General features: G+C 40.4%; 1 protein-coding gene across 2 annotated transcripts in view; it reads left to right on the top strand.

Annotated features, from left to right (window-relative positions):
- The window catches only part of ABCB1 (ATP binding cassette subfamily B member 1), a 197,270-nt gene extending 176,845 nt beyond the window's left edge, over positions 1–20,425 (top strand). The window contains exons 23-29 of one of the 2 annotated variants that reach the window (XM_014739171.3): positions 4,963–5,063; positions 6,328–6,468; positions 8,859–9,015; positions 9,499–9,696; positions 16,192–16,398; positions 18,852–18,998; positions 19,820–20,425. In XM_014739171.3, the coding sequence (XP_014594657.2) occupies positions 4,963–5,063; positions 6,328–6,468; positions 8,859–9,015; positions 9,499–9,696; positions 16,192–16,398; positions 18,852–18,998; positions 19,820–20,023 (1,155 nt within the window). In that variant the 3' untranslated portion in view covers positions 20,024–20,425. Of the gene's footprint in view, positions 1–4,962; positions 5,064–6,327; positions 6,469–8,547; positions 8,725–8,858; positions 9,016–9,498; positions 9,697–16,191; positions 16,399–18,851; positions 18,999–19,819 lie in introns of those variants that run through there. The other variant, XM_070265592.1, reaches the window with a different exon arrangement.
- Positions 20,426–21,632: the final 1,207 nt, after the last annotated feature.

Below are 21,632 nucleotides of genomic sequence, written 5' to 3'. Positions count from 1 at the left end.
CCTGCCAGGGAATGCGTCCTGTGACCAATCGCTGCATTTAATACTGTGCTTTGTTGTTTTCTCCTTTTATGGTGTTGACTCTTCATTTGAGGAAAAGATGGAAAAGTCCAGAACAAAATATATAAAAAGAAAGTTCATTACTATTTAATAGTGTCATCATTTATCAGGGTATTCGAAATGTCCCAGAAAGGAGTCATAGGTTCTTCATAGGAAAAAGATGATCAATCTGGAGCTAATTCGTTGCAAACCACAGGTTAGCCCCTTTGAAGTGGTGCGTCAGTTTTAAGACTCTTGCGGTTCTGTCAGAGGGGGCAAGGGAGGGGTGCAGACGGAAAAGGATATGTATGAATATGGCAGGTTTTCTGAGTAAGGTCAGGGCTGAGATCAATGCTCTGATTCAGTGGGAGTTCATGAGAGGGACAAAAGCACGCAGGGAAAGTGGTGGTGCTGCACCCACCACCAGTCCAGGTAATACTGAAAATCAACTCTCATTTCATTATTACTCTCAGGTTACCGTTTATTGGGTATGCCAGGCATCATCCTAAGACCTCTACGTATATTATCTCACTTGATACTCTCAATAACCCTTTTGAATGATCTCTGTTAGAGAGTAAAATCAAGGTTCAGAAAAGTCAAGTAACTTGCAAAAACTCACACAGCAACAGTCTAACTGATCTTCCTGTGTCTACCCCTTCCATTCTAGTCTACCCGCTTTCTACATTCCTTTCACAGAAGCCACACTGATCTCTTACAAACACAAATAAGATCATGCCCTAGTTAAAACCCTCCAGTAGCTTCTGATCACACTTGGAATAAAATCAACCCTTTACTCTGGTTTATAAAACTCTGTATGACCCAAACTGCAGGATTTAATTGCTTTTTATGGCTGAATAATATTCCATTGTGTATGTATATATGCCATATCTTCTTTATCCATTCGTCTACCAGTGGACATTTAAGTTGCTTCCATATCTTGGCTGTTGTAAATAATGCTGCAGTGAACATAGGAGGGCTTATATCTTTTCCAGTTATTGTTTTCATTTTCTTCAGATAAATACCCAGAAGTGGTATTGCTGGATCATATGGTAGTTGCATTTTTAATTTTTTGAGGAACCTCCATAGTGGTTGCACCAGTTTACATTCCCACCAACACTGCAAGAAGTTTCCCTTTTCTCCATATCCTGGCCAACACTTGTTATTTGTTGTCTTTGTGATAATAGCCATTCTGACAGGTGTGAGGTGATATCTGATTATGGGTTTGATTTGCATTTCCCTAATGATTAGTGATGTTGAGCATCTTTCCGTGTACCTGTCGGCCATCTGTATATCTTCTTTGGAAAAATGTCCACTCAGGTCCCCTGCCCATTTTTTAATTGGAATATTTATCTTTTTGATATTGACATGTGTGAGTTCTTTTATATTTTGGACATTAACTCCTTATTGGATCTAGCATTTGCAAACATATCCTCCCATTCGTAGGTTGTCTTTCTGTTTTGTTGATGATTTTTTTTTGCTGTGCAAAAACATTTTAGTTTGATATAGTCCCATTTGCTTATTTTTGCTTTTGTTGCCCTTGCCTGAGGAGACACATCCAAAAAAATACTGCTAAGACCGATGTCAAAGGGTTTACTACCTATGTTTTCTTCTAGGTATTTTATGGTTTCAGGTCTTGAGTCCTTGAGTTTATCTTTGTGTATGGTGTAAGATAGTGGTCCAGTTTCATTCTTCTGCATGTATCTGTCCAGTTTTCCCAACGCTATTTATTGAAGAGACTATTCTTTCCCCATTATATATTCTTGCCTCCTTTGTCATAGATTAATTGACCATATAGGCATGCCTTTATTTCTGGGCTCTCTATTGTGTTCCATTGATCTGTGTGTCTGTTTTCGTGCCAGTATCATGCTATTTTGATTACTATAGCTTTGTAGTATAGTTTGAAATTGGAGAGTGTGAGACCTTTTGTCTCTGTTCTCAAGATTGCTTTGGCTTTTTGGGGTCTTTTGTGGTTCCATACAAATTTTAGGATTATTTGTTCTAGTTCTGTGAAAAATGCCTTTGGTATTTTAATAGGGCTTGCATTGCATCTGTAGATTGCTTTGGGTAGTATGGACATTTAACTGTATTAATGCTTCCAATCCATGTATATGGCATGTTTTTCCATTTATTTGTGTCATCTTCAATTTCTTTCATTAGTGTCTTATAGTTTTCAGTGTGCAGATCTTTCCCCTCCTTTGTTAAAATTATTTCCAGATATTTTATTCTTTTTGATGTAATTGTAAATGGGATTATTTAATGTGGATGGATCTAGAGGGTATTATGCTAAGTGAAATAGACCAGACAGGGAAAGGAGAATACCATATCATTTCCCTTATCTGTGAAATCTAAACAAACAAACAAATCAAAACAGAAACAGACTCATGGATACAAAGAACAAATTGGTGGTTGCCGGGGGGAGGGGGGGAGGTGGAGGGAAGGTAGAGTAGGTGAAGGAGATTAAGAGGTACAGACTTCCAGTTATAAAGTAAATTAGTCGTGGGGTGTAATGTACAGCATAGGGAATAACTTGGTATGGTGACACACGGTAATTAGTCTTAGGGTGATCATACTGTAATGTAAATAGATATCAAATTACTATGTTGTATACCTGAAATGAAAACAATACTGTATGTAAACTATATGTCAATTAGAAAAAAAAATTCTGCATGACCCAGACCCTGACAACTTCTGTGACCTCATCTTGTACTACTCTCTCCTCTGCCCACCCGGCTCCGGCCTCATGGGCCTTCTTTCTGTTGCTAGAACACTCCAAGCTGGTTCTCTCTGATCTTCCCGTGACTGACTCCTGTACATTATTCAGATCTTAGAATTATTACCTCCTCAGAGAGGCCTTTCCTGATGCTTGAATTAATTCACGAAACTTTTCAGCACTTAATGTTTCTTTCCGCTTTCTTTGTTTATTAATGGTCTCTCTGTCCTATTAAAACGTAAGTTCCATGGGGACCAGAACCACATCTGTTGGTTTGCCCTTAAAGGGACAGAGCAGGCCTGGATTCCAGAGCAGGATCGTGTGATGTCAGAGCCTGCTCAGATCCTGACTGTGTGATGGCAGAGCCTACCCATAACCTCTACCTGGCCCATGATCTGTGCTCCATAGATGTCAGTCACATTTTATAAAATAGATGCTTTCTCCTTTTCAGAAGTAAAAGTTCAGTTTATTTGAGGGTAGGAAGAGAAGTGTGAGGAGATTTTCTTTTTCTTTCTGGAAACATATGTATTTTTTCCTTTCTTCACAATCCTTTAGTGCGTGATAGTTTCTGAGAGAAAATGCTATTTACTCTTCTTGAATTAGAAGTTCTCTCTCCTCTTAATGGTTGCTGAGTCTCTATTGAAAACTCTTGGAATAAATGAAGCTATGCTGATGCAAAGTACTAAATAGCCTTTTCCTAATTGCTTTATTGTGTGGCATAATAAAGACAATTGTGAAGTGATCATATTATTTTACTCAGTATGCAAGGTCTGTGACTCATACTCTATCTTTTATTGGGCTGTTCACACTCTAAAAAGTGACGACATTTACAAACCAATCACAAACAAAACACATCTGACTTAGGAAACTGTGCACAGAAAATGTTTCTTAAAACCATTACATTGAAATTTACAATAAAATCTGTTTTCCAGAAGACGCTGTTATAGTTTCTTGAATTTTCTTATCAATGCAAAAAAACCTCTTCCATTTCTTTGTTTGAAACCTTATAATTGAGAATATTTCTCACATGGATCTGAACAAGGATTGTCCTTGAGGGGTTTGACTGCAGGTGAATTTTTTCCTCTAACTTTTTGCTTTCTGTACTTTTAGGATTTTCTAAAATGAGTATATGTTATATTTATAATGTGTAAAGAATTTTATAAAATATTTTAATGTAAATTGAATTTGGACATTTTCCTAAATTTGTAAGTAGCTTATGGTAAAATCCATTATTTTCTTGGCCTATTGGGTCAGAGTATAATATTTTTAACTTTATTGTTTAAGATTTTGTTTTTAAGAATATAGTATTAATTTTTTTCCTCTACCTTTTTGCCTTAGTCTTTAAAACTGATTTAATGTCATATCAAATATTTGCTGTTATCTTTGAAATTAGGTAATTTGTATAGGATTCAGTGAGGTGTAACTGAGATTTTGTGTTTGTGATTTTTAAGCTATAAATCACTCAATGTAATGGAATGTATGTTTATTAGATTCAGTTCTGATCAATGTAAAGGCCAGAGAAAGGAAGAACGTCTAAAACAAGAGGAAATTTCTCTTACTGACTGATTTCTAATTTACATTTATAATTCTGGAAAATAGTTTCTCTTAGAATTATAGAATAAAGGGGATTTTAGAGACACTCTCGTCCATCTCCATCATTAAAAAAAATTTTATTATTTTTTTTATTGAGGTAACACTGGTTTACCACCTTACATAAATTTCAGGTGTACATTGTTCTATTTCAACTTCTATATAGATTACATCATGTTCACCACCAAAAGTCCAGTGACCATCTGTCACCATACGTATGTGCCCCTTTACCCCTCTCACCCTCCTCCCCACCTCCTTCCTCTCTGGTAACCACCAGTCTATTCTCTGTGTCTATGTGTTATTTTTTTATCTTCCACATGTGAGTGAAATTATATGGTATTTAGCTTTCTCCTTCTGACTTATTTGGCTTAGCATAATACCCTCAGGGTCCATCCATCTTGCACGAATGGCAGAAACAAGACAGAGAGCCGATCTTCCTTCCAGATCTAAAACTCAATTTGGTAAATTACTTAGTATCTTTTTCTGTAATGAGGAAGCTCATAGGTCATAAAAAATAAATTATATGTTATAATAAAATTAATTTTATTAATGTCTTTTATGGAATTCAAATTAATTGCCACTGTTTGCCTTTGGGCGTCTTAGTGATCGGGTGTTCTCTGTTACAGGTTGCTACTGAAGCAATAGAAAACTTCCGAACTGTTGTTTCTTTGACTCGGGAGCAGAAGTTTGAAGATATGTATGCAGAGAAATTGCAGGTCCCATATAGGTAATAATCACTGAAGAGTGGGAGGGGAGAGTGGGGAGTTTTTCAATCATTGGATTTGTTTTCAGGAGGATTACTTTGGCTGGAAGTAGGGAACAGGTGGAGAAACTACTAGAAGGGAACCAATTGGGAAGCACATGTAATTATCCAGGAGAGAAATCACAAGACCCTGACCTAAGGCAGGGGCATCTCTGAGGTAGAAGCTGTAACGGCAGGTAACTGATGGCAAGGGGAGAGAGAGAGGATATTGAGAATGCCTCTCTGATGCCACATTTGGATTAATGACCCCATTATTTGCTCTCGTTGGAAATGAGTTCTTTGTGGAACATGAAATTTGAGGTATCTCTTGGACCTGAGGGGTGGTGCTTCTTGAGTTTGCCCTTCCTTCTTCTTTTTACCCTTCTCCAGTGCACCTTCTGTTCTTCCTTTAATGAACTCATCCAGTGAGGGCTGTAAAAAGGGATGTGGCCATAAGCAAGCCTAACCTCTCTGAGTCTCAGTTTCTTCTATGGTAAAGAAAAGAGCTGGACTTTATTGGTGGGTTTTCAAACTTTTCTTTTTAATGATAGTAGAGCCTTTTTTTCTGAAAAAAAATTTATTTGAAATCCCAATATATGAAACAGAGAAATGCAGGATCTGGTTGAAGCAGGAGTGGGAGGCCCAGAGGGCTGCCTACTCACCAGCCTGACCCCACATCACCCAGTTCCATGTGGCTCGGAAAATCCACGAATGTTAACTCCTTTGTGAAGCCTTCTCTAACTCCCCCAGAGAGTTAAGTGCTTCCTCCTTTTTTCTCATGTTATTCATAAGGTACCTCCATTGCATAAATTATAATCCAACTTGACTCCTGGGTCCCCAAGGGCAAGAATCGCCTGATTCCTCTGTGTTGCCCAGTGTGGTCCCTGCAGCTTGTAGGTGTGGGGTAAATGTGTGTTGAATGAATGCTTACTATGAAGTACATACATGTTATATGTCCAAGAGTGGAGGAAAAGGGAAGGAATTTCTATTTATTAATCCCTAACAGGCTCTTCAAGTTTTTCTTGGCTTATTTTAACTTTATCTCAACACTTTTGAGGTGTGGTTAATCCTCCATTAGGCGGTTTTCTAAATTTTCACAAGTGGTAAAGTGGGGACCAAACTTAATTTTTTGGAAACTAAACCCATTTTTGTCTGCCATGCCTGATGCCCCACTGCTAATGTATCAAAGGTTGCTTTTTACACACTGAGAGATGAAAGTCAAGTAAGTTTCAGAATGTCTTCTTTTCAGAAACTCCCTGAGGAAAGCACACGTCTTTGGAATCACGTTTTCCATCACCCAGGCAATGATGTATTTCTCCTATGCTGGCTGTTTCCGGTTTGGTGCCTTCTTGGTGGCACGGCAGCTCATGAACTTTCAGGATGTTCTGTTGTAAGTACTGCATTAATATTTACGATTAGTCAAGAAAATAAAACCAAGGTGAACATACTTCATGCCTGGATAGAAAACCTTACTGTGAAGCTTCATGAAGAGATTTTGGTGATTCAGAAGGCGACATTTTGCCTCTGAGTCTCCATGTGTTATCACTGAAGCACTGCATTTCATTTGGGGAATCAGTGACTTCCCCACACCCCAATGCTGACTCACACGTTTGACCTTTCTGAATCTGTGGCTAGGTGGGGTAGTGAGCGATTCAATGAGGGGTTTCCAGAAGGCCTTGGCATTTGGGTAGAAGCTGAAACCTGAGCCAAGTGCCTGAGTGGCTCCTTTTAAAGGAGCCTCTGAGCAGGCAGGTCAAGAACAGGTGTGGAGCACTGTTCTGCAAGCCCTGGATAAATTTGCTTTCCTTGATAGAAGAAGAGCAGCTAGAAGATGAGAGCTGGAGAAATTCAGAGATGACAAAGGAAAAGCTAGATTGGGATTTTGGCTACATCTCTGTGAATGCAGAAGATTGTACCTTGGTCAAGGGAAAACAGGCCTGGACTTCATTCTACTTCTAAAGTACTCAAATGTGCAGTTTGGTAGTGAAAACTGTGTGTAATCTTTCTGAGTGTCAGATTTGGTGATCGGTGAGATTCTGCCCTTTGATGGCAACCATAATTAGTGTACTACAGTTTTACATTTAAACTAGAATCATCTAAACCTGGCAATATAATGTGTTAGTATAATATTTCCATCCTATTTAGACATCGACTTGTACATGCATTATACTTTGCTCAGGATGACCCCATGTGAAGATTTAAAATTGCTACTTAATATCTCTGTCTGACAAATGATATGCAGGTGCTATTTATGACTGTGACCAAAAGATCAAAACCAGGCATCACAGGCCTTGGGGCTTTGATTAGATAATTATTTGATATATTGCTTTACTCCAAGGTAAGGCATTGAACTGATGAAAGTTGCTGATTTAGCTGTTTAGAGTCAGAAAATCAATCTTCCAAGTAAAGGAAAGGGGAGACCTGTCTGAAGACCTTCCATTTAAAAAAGATCTCACAGGTCTAAATGATAACAAGCCCAAGATTAACCATCCTTGAGATTTATTTAGAGCTATATATATATATATATATATATTTATATATACTTATTATATATACACATATATATGTATATAACATATACATATACATACATATATATATATATATATAAAAGATGCTTTATGTGATACATTAACACAGGCTTAGAGTTCAGGGGAGAGGATGTGATGCGCTCAGGATTATTATGGAAGGGTCCCCAAGTCCTGAGTTCCAGGCCCAGTGTTTCAAAGGTGTGTTGATAAAAGTATGCAGAGGAGGGCAGCTGGAATGTTGAGTGGAAGGACTTATCAAAGATGACAAGGGCCTTTTTAACAGTATTCCAATACTTGAAGGGCTGTGTCATGCAAAAGGAGGTACATTTTTCTTCAATTTGAAAAAGAACTTTTTAACAATAGGCTTAATCAATCACACTTGCTACTTCCTAAAACAAAGGATGGAAGCCAACTTCGGGGAAGTGCCTGGGCACAAACATTGGGAGCTGAACTTGATATCTTGTGATATCTTCCCAACTTTAACCAGCTCTGATTCTCATGTCGTAGAATAAGAATATTGATGCATCTTGAGAGCAGCATGAAATTGGGCTCTGTAGGGAACTCTGTCTTTGCTATACAGCTCACAGGTTTTCTAAGAATCTGATGTAATTAGCATCACTGACCATATCCAGTATTGACTGCCACAATAATGCTGCATAATAATCAACTACTAAATCCAGTGAAATACAATCATAAACATTTGTTTTGGCCCACAAGTCTATGGGTCAGCTGGGCAGTTCTGGGTTGGCCATAGGAGATTTCAGCAAGGCTCACTCACCTGTGCAGTGAGCTATGAGCTAGTTGGCGGGGGGGCCCACACAGCTGTCCTCCATCTGTGCCTTGTCCTCCAGCAGGCTGGGCTTTGGTAATGGCAGAGAGAGAGAAAAGCATACAAGGCCTCCTGAGTCATAGGCTTGGAACTGGCAACAGTAACTTCCACCACATCCTGTTAGTCAAAGCAAGTGACAAGGCCAACCCAGATTCAAAGGGTAGGAAAACAAATTCCACTTCTTAAATGGAGGAGTTGCAAGGTCACATTACAGGAATGTGAGGATACAGAGAGAGAGAAAAAATGGGGCCATTTTACAGTCAATCAGTTACACAGGCATGAACGTGTAAGGAAAAGTGTTTTATTTTTAAACTTCTGTTTTGTAATTGTTAAGGCAATGCTCTCTGGTTGTAGAAGTATCAACTTGCTACCATTGCAGGCAGAACTCTTTACGCATGTTTTGTCTTTGTTTTTTTGCAGGGTATTCTCAGCTATCGTCTTTGGAGCCATGGCAGTGGGGCAGGTCAGTTCATTTGCTCCTGACTATGCCAAAGCCAAAGTGTCAGCAGCCCACATCATCATGATCATTGAAAAAACCCCTCTGATCGACAGCTATAGCACAGAAGGCCTAAAGCCAGTGAGTTTGATGTTTTGGTTATATGATCTGCTCCTAACTGATGAATGAAAGTATTCTAAGAGGAAATTTGATAAAATCTGTGATTTTTTTCTTTGCTGGTAATAAAATGAAACTTTCTAGATCATTGTTTCATTTTAGTAAGTGGTAATAATATATGTTAATATCCAGTACTTTTGTATAAAAAAGCAATGGGGGGGATAGAAATATTGCTCATTTTATAAGGAATTTCTGTTAAACAGGTTTTATTATATGTGGGTTACTTTATTCTTGGGGAACAGATTTGAGTTATCTTATTTGTATTGTGTTAATAATACATACTATGAAAACACTGACCCTTTTAGATCTTATTACATTCTAGCAGTTACAAATGAATCCTAATTGTAACACAAGTTCACTACCTTCTGACGTCTGGTGGTAGAGGGGGTTGATTATGCAATGGGTTTTCAGATTTGCAGCAGATTTACTGTTATTATTCTATTTCAGAATACATTGGAAGGAAATGTGATCTTTAATGAAGTTGTGTTCAACTATCCCACTCGACCAGACATCCCAGTGCTTCAGGGGCTGAGCGTTGAGGTGAAGAAGGGCCAGACGCTCGCCCTGGTGGGCAGCAGTGGCTGTGGGAAGAGCACACTGGTCCAGCTCCTTGAGCGGTTCTATGACCCCATGGCCGGAACAGTGGTGAGCACACTTTCTCATTGAGCTCATTTCAGGTTTTTCGTCATCCAAATGCCTGGGTGTATTTAATTCTTGACTATAAGCCATGGTTTTTCAAACCTTTAAACAACAGTCCTACTTAAAGGCTGACGTCCTAGATAGAGTCTCTACACTGTCAACCGCACCAGCCAACTTCTCCAGGCTGTCTCTCAACACTGCCCCTCTACCGTCCTCTGCAAGATGCCTTTTTACCACCCATCTCCCTTCCCTTGGTTAGGTTTCAGCTTTCATGAGAAGATCCAGGAAAAACTGAAGTAGCCAGAAAGATAGGGGAGAGGTGCTAAGAGAGACAAGTAAGATGGGAGCCAAGGATGGGGAGGGTTTCAACAAGGAGGAGGTAATCAGTAATGACAGGTTCTATGGAGAGACAGGGTAGGATGAAGACTGAAAAGACATGCTAGGATTTGGCAATTAATGGGCTGCTTTTGACATTTAAAGTATGCTCAGTGAAGTGGTGGTGGTAGAATACGGTTTAGCGTGGCTGAGGTGTGGTTAGGAGGGGAAATGGAGACTGAGTGGAGACTGTCAAAAAGATGGAAGGTGAAGGGAAGGCAAAGAAGAATAGAAACTTGAGTGGGGAGGCAGAGTCCAGGGAAAATGTTTAGTAAGGGGAATCTTGAGCATTTTTATGGCTGAAGATCAGATAAAACCATTGGTGGAGAGAGGACATTGAAACACCTTCTAAGGAAAAAACAGAAAAGTGAGATCAACAAATTTGGGCACCAGATAAAGAATATAGAGGGATTCCCTTTTGTTTCCTGAACTAAATGATTAAGTGAAGGTTCAGACTTATTCAGTCAACATTCAACAGACCTTTACTGAGTACCTGTCAGAGACTGTAGGAAGTAGTGAAATTTTAAAGATTATTATGGAGAGTAGGAAAAAACTCAAATTAGGAAGGAATAGAATTTACAGACAGAAATTTTCATTATGGAGGCATTTAGATATTGGTTTTACTCAGAGGTGATATTAAAAACATTAAACTGAAATAGATGGGCATTGATCAACCAAAATAGTTGATCAAATGGTTCCACATAGTCTGATTGATGCCCACCAGCTCCATACGGGCCCTTCTTACATTAAGGACTGACGTGAAAATAGAATTTTTTCAGCCTGTGGTCCAGGGCTCTTTTTACTTCCTCACAGCAATCATGCTTACTCAGATATTTTTGTTGTATTCAAAGAGAGTTATGCCTTTATTCAGTCTATTCTTCAACAGCTACAAAAGCTTTGTCCCTTAATTTTACTACCTTGGTTTATATTTTGTGTAGATTCTGATTTTATGCTTCAATTTTGTGGTTAAAGTTTGAACAAAGGACTCTAAATGAAGACCCCATTGACAAATGAAGCAGGCAGAGGGGAAATTTTAGCTCCCAGACACTGATTATAGTCTTTAATAGACATTTATGAAGCAACATGTTAAGTGTTGAACTCTAATGAGTTATAGGGTATGGTGTCTGCCCTCACAGTCTTTAACTGAAGAGATGGGGTATATCCTTCCATGAGTTAGATTAAAGAAGAAAGTTAGGCCCAGAGCTGGTTGCATAAGGGTGAGCAGTCAAGAAGTCATTGGGTGCAAGAGATAATGTGAGCTGTGGTGATAACTGATTTGTTCCCAATGTCCATATTGGTTAGTTTGGCTGAAATAGCACATTTAATTAGAGTTGTGCTTCTCAAATTTTTTGATTACTACACACTTAAGAGTGACAAAAAGCCTCTGATGGCTCACCTACTGCACTCATAGTCACTTTAGTGGAAAAAACAGTAAGAACAAAGTGTTGGAGTTGAAAACAACAATGGTAGACAGTACAATAATTAAACAAGAAGAAAGTAAAGAAATTAATGATTATTCTACACATACAGAATCACAAGGAGAAGATAATTAAAAACATGGGTCATATCAGTTATGGTTCAGCATAGGAAACAGAAACTGCTGTAGGTCTTTCAAGTAGATAAATATTTAATAAAGGGAATTACATGCTTACAAAATCATCAGAAAGCGCTAGAAGAGTGGAAGTAAGAAGGGAAAGTCAACACTCCGGGCCATTCATATCACAGCACTGCAGCTGGGATCTTATGGCCAGGACGTTGCTGAAAATCATGCAGTGGCACAGCTGCTCAAACCTGAAGACACAAGACCAGAGTCTGGCTGTTGCAAAAACTCCCATCTGCCAGAACACCTGTTAGCCTAGCATGCTGCTAAAGAGAATTAGCCTCTACCTTCCAGAGTTTGCACGGTGCATCTCACTGGTAGAACATCAATTACTTCCAGAACCAGAAGGGAGTCTGGGAAATAGTTTTTAGCCTTCCAGTCCCTTGATATATGGAAGAGCAGACACAGAAGAATATGGAAATGAATGCTGAGTACATAGGACAATAACCATCTCAAGACAGCACTGATAATGCACTGAAAACAAAGTGTCCTTAGCTATTGTGGGAATGCTATCATCTGCTCCTGTGCATTTGCGCTAGAGCTTTGGAACACTGCCGAGTGGTACACAGCAGCCAGACTTCTTAGTGGAAGTGCCCCAATAAACACTAGTAAATGTGCCGTATGAATATTAATTAGTAACTCAATAACTCAGTCAGGAGGTTACTAGTAATTAGTTTTTATTGCCATGTAAAAATGAGTCTGTGGATTTGTGCATCATTTCATCATAAGAACTAAAGAAAGGACTTGATCCTGAGGTCAGGAATTCTCCTGATCATCCGTGGTCTTTGAATCATACTCTGAGAAACATTCACCTGAGGTGGTTCCCAAACTGGTGTGTAGCATCATGGCCTAGAGAGCTAATAAAGGACACAGGCACCCTGGCTCATTCAAGTAGGTTAGGGCCTGACCTTTTAATTTTTACAGTCTTCCCAGGTGATCCTGATGCCAGCCGTAGTTGGAGACCACTGAACTGATAAATTTGAAAGGGTTAGGTTCAACTGCAGAGAGTCTTGGAAAATGAAGCTATGGAAGTATACAGAGGGGAGGTTCCAAGTTTTGTGGGGCCTGAAAGTTACACAATTTTAGGGACTCTACTTAAAAGAATGCAAAGTTATAAGTACACAGTTAGGTACAAAAGTGAATATGTACTTTGAATGAAAAAAAACAGAACAAATATTGAAATCTTAAAGATTCTGGTCCCTTTCTTGTTTCAGCAGGTTATCATCAATGCTTACCCAGAAGAGCTTTCTGATGGCAGCCTGGCCTCCTCCCACCCAGAACACTGTTCAGCTCCCAGCATATATCTGCCATTGAGGGCCCTTGAAGCTTAGGCTTCATTAGCTTCACTGTTAAATCACCTCTGGTTTGGGTCTTCCCCTGCCTTCCCTTTCTCCCTACTCTTGTCCATCCCACACACCACCATGAGAGTCCTCTCTCCCTCTTTGGATATAGTTAGTAGCCTGTTGTCATTGTCTGGGTCTCACCCAGTGGGTGCCTGGGCTAAGATGGGGGAATTCCCCTTTTGAGGGAGGCCAGAAAATATCTTTGAATTATGGGACACTTGTATTACCAAAACCACCTATAGTGTGTAGATCCAATCCTAGCTCCCCAATGACCAACTGTGTGGCCTTGCACAAGTTACTTAACTTTGCTCATTTGCTTTTCTGTAAAATAGTGATTAAAATCTCACAAGGGTTGTTATGAAGATTAAACAAGAGAATGTATAAGACACGCTTATCACAGGACCTATAATATATTCAATGCCCAATAACTTATCTATAGTCATTATTTCAGAGTAACTACAAATAGCAGAATAATACATATTTAACATTTGATTATGGTAATAAAAGCAAGCAATAGATTCAACAATCTAGAATTGAGATAGCTAGTCATTTTAATGTTACATTATTGTTACCAATGTATTTATTTTCCTGGTTAAGTTTTTATTTAGGCCAGTAGCTTTTGAGCAGTTTTCACTGATTTCCCAGAGTTTCTTTGTCTTCCCTCAGACCACGACCCATTCCTCAGCCTAAGAAGCTCTGCATTGATCTGTTTTACATTTGGGCTTCTAAACATGTTTTCCTAAAGAAAGAATTCTTCAGCTAACACAGGTTTTAAATAGTTTGAAAATTCAGTCTATTGTCTGGAGATGAGGAGGCCCAAGAGTGTTATTGTGTTCAGTGTGATGGAGAAACTCATTCAAATGTGCTAGGCTTATTGAAATTTGCATGATTATATTAGCTAGGCAGTGTCTATTTTCCTCCCAGGGGCATAAGCCTAGAAAAAAATTTTTTTTAAAAATCCTAATTATTCCTTCTTTGCTCACATTTACATTTCTCAAGTACAGTGTTCTGTCTAACAAGATCTGCTATTTCGCCGCATCCTTGTATGGTTTTCCCTGCCTCTCTCCACCCTCTACTTTCCACCTTCACTTAACACTGTAAGGAAGCCTGGAGCATAGATGCTCGGAATAGTCTCCATGGCAACTGGACTTGGTACTAATAAGGTCATGGCTGTGCTTTCCATTCCTGCACCTGCCAGCTTCACAAACAGAAGCTGTGTTCCTGCAGCAAAGGTGGTACCTTACCCCTGGCCAGCTATCTCCCGGAATCACCTAGCCAGGCACACGGGAGACAGAGAGTATATACAATCAGCATATACTCATCACCACTATTAGAACAGCTCAAAGCTGAGTCACTGATGTCTTCTTCAGAGGGGATGAACAACTCTCTCACTTGATTGGCAGAACTCTCCTGCAAAGTAGATCTTTTGAGCAGGCCTACCCGCATCAGAGAGTAAGGATTTTTATCAGCAAGGCTGTAAAGGGCACTCCCCAGGAGCTTCTGCAGGGTAATCTAGGGAGACAGCTAGCTCAGTAGAGAAAGGGCAGCCTCTTCTTCCTACTCCCTTGGCTCAGCATTGTAGATGTTTGTCCATCCTTTCATGCACCCATATTCCGACTCCATTACACACACCCCGTTACGAACCACTGACAGTCTCGAGCACGTCCTCTGTGCCCAGCACTGTGCTAAGTGAGATCCTTACGTGATCTCATTTAATCCTCATTCTGTGAGTTCAGGAATTATCATCATTCCTATTTTACCCACAAGGAAACAGAAATTAATTCACTTCCCCAAAGTCAACAACTACTTAGAGATATAACAGCCACCCTTCCACACTCATTTCTATTCCATTTGACTGCTGCATGTGATTCCGCAGAAAGCTGATCCTAACTCAGGTCAGAACAAAAACATCACCACAAACCTATTATGTGGTCATAGTAGTTACTTATTTTCACTCAAATCTTAGCTACTCTTCCTGTGACAAACTGATACATAAGTATAAGGATACCGGATACATCCCAGGAATATAATGCATTATATTAGTTTCCCTGTAGCTGCTATAACAAATTACCGCAAATGTAGTGGCCTTAAACAAAACAAATTTCTTATCTTTCAAGCTCTGGAGGTCACATGTCCAGAACGGGTCTCACTGGGCACAATCAAGGTGTCAGCAGGGCTGGGTTTCTTCTGGAGGTGCTAGGGGACAGTCCCTTTTCTTGCCTTTTCTAGCTCGTGGCCTCTTCCTCCATCCTCAGAGCCAACAATTACTGGCCAAGTTGTTACTGGGTAAAGGTCCACTACCCGATTTGCACGGAAGCCAATACCATGGCACCGGCTTTTGAGAAAAAAGCCTTTATTGCAAGGCCAACCGTCAAGGAGACAGGAGCCAAGGCTCTCAGATCTGTTTCTGTGATTGAAGGCTCAGGGAGAAGTTTAAGGAATTAGGGACTACTAAGCTGCAGCTGGTTGGCTAGGCTCGAATCAGTCCACAATCAAGCTACTGGAGCTGCTGGAAGCCAGATTTTCCTTACTGAAGGACTTCTTCCTTTGTAAAGGGCTGCTGTGGCAACATTTCTGAAGATTCTTGGTTCCAGGGTCATCCTGGGGCTTTGGGTTTCCGTCTGGCACACGTGCAGTGCTGTCTCTGTTATTGAGCAAGGTTTGATTAATCAACAGCCTGTTTTAAGGAAGCAAAACTAGTTTAAGCTGGTCAGTGTTTTATGTGCTTTTTCAGTCTTATGCTGCACCAGTCTGACACTCACTCCCCTCCTCCCTCTTCCACAATTAAGGACCCTTATGATTACACTGAGCCCACATGGATAATCCAAGATAATCTCTTATTTGGAGGTCAATTGATTAGCAACCTTAATTCCATCTGCTACCTTAACTCCCTCTTGCATGTAACATAACATACTCTCAGGTTCCATGGATTAGAACATAGATATCTTGAAGGGGGTCATTATTCTGCCCAGCATATGCGTATATCAGAAACCAGGGTTAAAACAGAAGAAACATGACAATTCCTCAAAGCATACAACTATGACCTTATTCAGTTAGCCTTGACAATCCAAACTAAAACAACAACAAAAGTGTACTCTCACAGTAACTTGGCAATTTTAATATATAAAACAATGATATTAATTTCGCTGGTCCTGAAGTTGCTCTGTGACCTCTTGTTTTCAGCTACTTGACGGCACAGAAATAAAGCACCTGAATGTCCAGTGGCTCCGAGCACACCTGGGCATTGTGTCCCAGGAGCCCATCCTGTTTGACTGCAGCATTGGTGAGAACATCGCCTATGGAGACAACAGCCGGGTCGTGTCACAGGAAGAGATTGTGCAGGCAGCCAAGGAGGCCAACATACACCCCTTCATCGAGACACTGCCTGATGTAAGTATCTCTCCAAATTAGGAGCCTGGGAGCATGTGGTGGCCTCCGTGGCCTATAGTTTGATTTCTAAGGGCTAGTTTCCCACAGAAGAGAAATGAGCAACCAGAATACACACCCATCTGTATACAAGCATCTGGCTATATGATGTTACATTTTACCTGATCACCCAGCTGACTCCTTGTGAGCCAGCCTGCGTGAAAAGTGCATGTATCTGGGAGGCCTTTCCCTCTAAGTCTAAGTGCTGGGCCCACAGAAGCAGACATGACCCTCCCTCCCCATTTCTCTCCCAGCCTTCCTTCTGCCACCACGCAGCTCTCCCTGAAGCCTCAAACCTCCCTCTTTGGAGTCAGGCCAGGGAACTGGACCCATGCTAGCCACAAGGCTCTCTCTGATTAGAGCTGAGTCATTGGAGTGACCGTGGTGTTGTGTAATCTCTCACCATTGCACATTTCATGGCCCCAGACTCTGCTTACAGGGTTGATTATTGAAACCTTCCCTGGGCTCCCTGGGCTGTTGTCCCATGGATGGCCTCTAAATTCCTCCTAGGAAGTTAGATCAATGAAACCTCTCGCCCCTTAGGTCGGTATCTACCAGCCCTCATGATCACTAGTTATGTTCTATATTGTAAGTGAGTGCCCCCTAAAAAGTAAAGCTCAGTCGCCTCAAACCAGTGAGGAAGGCAATCTCCTCATGGGAAGGATGGCAATACCAGGTGGCCTTCACTCTTTCCCAGGATTTCCTTTTCCTGAGGCTCTTCTTTGGATAACTGCTACCACCATATCACAGGCCCCAGGGAGGAAGTACGGTCCCTCTCCCCTCCTTTAACCTTCTATCCCAACTGTGGATAATTGGCCCATTCCCAAGGCTAGAAATGTAAAAAGTACAGCTGCGATCCCCTTTACTATCGATGAGGTCAGTGTTCTCAAAGTCTGAGTGTGGACCAGCACATCAGCATCACCTGGGACCTTGTGAGAGCTGCAGATATCAGGTCCTACTCCAGACCTGCTGAGTCAGAAACTTTGGAGGTCGAGTCCGGCAATCTGTGTTTTAATAGCTCCGGTGATGCTGACGCTGGCTGAAGTTTGAGAACACTGGGCTAGGGTTTAACAAAGACAATCACAGAAAGTAACTTATCTAGCTCATCAACTATCCCTTGCCCCTCTGGCATTTGCCTACCACACGGACTCCACCTTTCTGGGCTCCTGGGCACCATCTGTCACACAGAGCACACTTGTAGATGTTGTTGTTCTTTTCCTCAATGTCTAGACCAGGAAAGGGAAGGCAAACCCCTTACTCCTGTCTGCTGTCTGAGGACCCAGTTCTTCACCCGAGTGATTCATGCCAAGACTTACCCCATCCTGCAAGAGGCTGCTTTAGTTACCTCCCCCTTCAGGGTTACAGCCTTGCCTTTCAGGATCCACGGTAATCAGTGCACCTGGCACCCCTAACCTCACCTGGGCACGTGGCAGTGCTCCCCCACCCAGGCAGCTGCAGCTCTGGGGTGGAGCCACTCCCCAGCATCTGCTGGAACCTCCCCTGGGGACTTCTCACTCCATCTGCAGGTGGAGACCTATGTCTGAATGCCATAGAACTAGGGTTGCCAGAAATAGCAAATACAAATAGGCAACCCTACTTAGAACATTACTTTAAAGTCAAACTCTGGGTGCCAGAATCAAAGCCCATGGTTTGACTAAAATTTCCACCTGGCAAGGGCTGGAAAATCATAAGATAGTATTGTTTTCTAGGTTGCACATGCTGTCACCTCCCGTTTCTGCTCTCCCCAACATACCCTTTTAACTCCCATCTCTATCATCGTGTTGAATAGTGACAGTTATTTGCTGTGGGAAACAATATGTGAAGAATTTCGGGAGCCCTCTACAAACAAAAATAGAAAAAGGCAATTTCAGCTTTTAAAGTTAGACATCAAAATAGAATTCTTTTACATCCATTAAAATTGTTCAAGTATTGGAGATAGTTTTATAAAAACAGACACCAAAAGGCCAGCATCCCAAGAATTTCTTCCTTTCCTCGCTTTAAAATAATGCAGAGAGCATCACCTACTGGTTATAAATAAAATGAGCTTCCGTTATTTTATTATGCATAGCCTATCAAATCAAATTTCCTTCTTCCTGACAGTCTTTGTCCCAAATATAATGAAATCAGAAGACTGGAAGAGACTAACGTTGCAACAAGAATACTTCCTCATACAAAATGTTGACTTGCTTACACTAAAACGTAACTTTTAAGACCCAAATGTCTATTTTCAAAGAGAGAGAGCAAACCTGCCATTTAGAGCTATGTTTTTGTTAATTCTCTACGAATTCGTTCTTAGCTTCTGTACATAAACTTTCTTTGTGTGTATAGAAGTGATCATCCTGTTTACTGTAAGCAAACTGTGTTTTAGAACTTTATTACCCATTCTACTTTTCATAATCACAAAACCCTGTTGACAGAAATATAACACCAGAGTAGGAGACAAAGGAACTCAGCTCTCTGGTGGCCAGAAACAGCGTATTGCGATAGCTCGGGCCCTTGTGAGACAGCCTCAGATTTTGCTTTTGGATGAAGCTACATCAGCTCTGGATACAGAAAGTGAAAAGGTAAGAATTTAAATGGAACTCATTCAGGCCTGAATCAGTTGTCGTTAAAAGGTTTAAATGTATGCTTCTGTCTTCCTCAGTGGAGAACAAAATTCAGCCAGATATGTTAATTGTTCCTTATGTCAGCTTTCAGTAAAATTTAAACACTCTCTGTAGCTGTGATTCAAGAGAAGTAAGAGGAAGTAAGGCAAATTAAAGCACTTGTGCTCCCAGAAACAGCCCTGGATCACTTTGTATTGACCTAAGATGCTGCATTCAGGAGGCATACTTCTCATTTCTACCAGCAGCAACTTCTCAGCAACTGTGTAAAAAAGTGAGGGCAATACAATGTTAAAAGCTGAATGTACCTTAAGATAACTATTAGGAATCATTTTCAATTCAAGAAAAAGTTGAGTATTCAGGTATCTGGAAGAAAAACTGATTCTGAGATGTTCCCTGTATTGAAAATCCCAAAATTCTAGGAGGCTGTCTTTGGCCTGTGTTCAGTCTTCTGAATTTGCTGTAGAGTTGGACTAAAGGGCTTCTGTAAAGGATGTTATGTGGCTAAACACACTAGTAAATGTTTTTAGATGATTTGACAGACTGCATTTATTGCTATAACTTTGAGAATAGATAACCCCTGCCTCAGAACTAATCCAAACTAGGATTCAATATTCTGATATGCCAAATCCCTTCCTTTGTAAAATCTATTATATGTCACCGATGCCATTGTTAAAGAAGGACCTGTTGTTGGAGAAATTAATTGGGAGGCTTGTCATGGAGGAGGAATTAAAGGGATAGGACTATTTTTATCAGGATTAATTTATGTGATCATTGAACAGGTTGTCCAAGAAGCTCTGGACAAAGCCAGAGAAGGCCGCACCTGCATTGTGATTGCTCACCGTCTGTCCACCATCCAGAACGCAGACTTAATAGTGGTATTTCAGAATGGCAAAGTCAAGGAGCGTGGCACACACCAACAGTTGCTGGCACAGAAAGGCATCTATTTTTCCATGGTCAGCGTCCAGGCTGGAGCAAAACGCTAAAGAACTGTGACCATATGAGATGTTAAATATTTTCTAATATTTCTTAAACATGGCATTTAATCAAAGTTAAAAAGCGAGTGCTCACTTGATAAACTGTGTAGAGTTACCCGTTTAACATATCCTGCCACAATTGGAGATCATTCCACCAAGTTCTGAGTCTTCAGAGACTATAATTAAAGGAACGGAAAGAAACATCATCAAATGGAGTAAAATAATGGTTTTAATTGCATTATGAAATTTATAGAATAATTCAATAATATTTTTGGTAATAAGGGGTATAATTTTTGTTTATATTTTCTCATTTGGGCTGTAACTGACTGCCTAACTAAAAGATTATAGAAGTAGCAAAAAGTACCAAATGTTTGCATAAAGTGCCTGTAATTAAATTTTTACATGACTGAAGTCATCTTGTCTGAAATGCCTGTAAATATGTCATCTCCCAATTGGAATATTGAAGACCATTTCTACATTAAAAAAAAAAAAGTCATCTTTAAAAACTCCCATTAACTTTTGTGGGAAATGTTAAACAGCGTAAATAACTCCTATTGTTAATATCTTTTCACACTGAGTCCTGCAAAATCATCTGGCTTCATTCTTCTTGGACTTGATCCTGCTGATTCTTGCATTTGCATATTATGATGCCTCTCAAACCAACCACACAGATCAATATGAGATTTTGGGGGCTGGGGTGGGGCAAAGAATGTACAATTGTGAAGTGTATACTCTGATGCGTATTAGATGTTTAAATACATCATCATGCAAACATAATGAAAAAAGAAAATATCACAAAGAATGATACTCTGAGTACAAGAAAAAAATAGCCCCAAGGCACTATTAACAAGATTGAAAGGCACAGTCTGGGAGTAATATTTGCGTATTTGTTAGAAACAATTGATAGCCTTAATATATAAAAAAATTTTAAAAGGAAAAAATGCCATCACCTCCAAGGAAAAATGGGCAAAGGACATGGTCAGGTAATTCCCAAATAAGAAATATATGAGAGAGAAAGTGTATAATCTCATAGAAATGGAGATTCAGACAACATATCCTTGAGGAATAACATCAGTTTCGTGGTGGAAAAAGATTTCCCTCATTTTGCCCTCAACAATAAATAGGCATCCATCCACAGACAAAAGTGCCTTTCTGGGAGCCCTGGGATCCAGCAGCATACACCGAGGGACCTGAGAGGAGTCTCACCCACTTGTATTGGGTAATGGGTATACAGCCCTTGGTCTTGGCTGTGGACCCCACAGAAGCCTGTGAACTGACTCTATCCCCTCTTGGCCTCAATTCAGAAGCCCCTGGAAAATGGTCTTAGATGATCATCCGCAGACAAGAGGGCCCTTGTAGAAGTCCAGGTTTCCAGAAGAGAAGTTCCAGCACACCGCTGGAGCAAAAAAAAAAAAAAAAAAAAAAAAAAAAAACCAATTTGGATGCGTTGGGGAGAGTAAGAGGAACAGCTTGACCTGACTTGTGTTAGTTTGCAAACTGGCCCCTGTACGCGGAGGGCAAGGAGAGACCAAAGAAAGGCAGACCACTCCAGATTGGTAGGTGGCGGTTTTAATAAGCAAGGAAACTTACTTACGAGGCTTGTCTTGGGCAACCACAA

This window comes from Equus caballus, chromosome 4 (assembly GCF_041296265.1).
Source record: "Equus caballus isolate H_3958 breed thoroughbred chromosome 4, TB-T2T, whole genome shotgun sequence".
NCBI lineage: Eukaryota > Metazoa > Chordata > Mammalia > Perissodactyla > Equidae > Equus > Equus caballus.
Note: the sequence above shows the minus strand (reverse complement) of the source record. Positions and strands in the feature narration are given on the sequence as shown.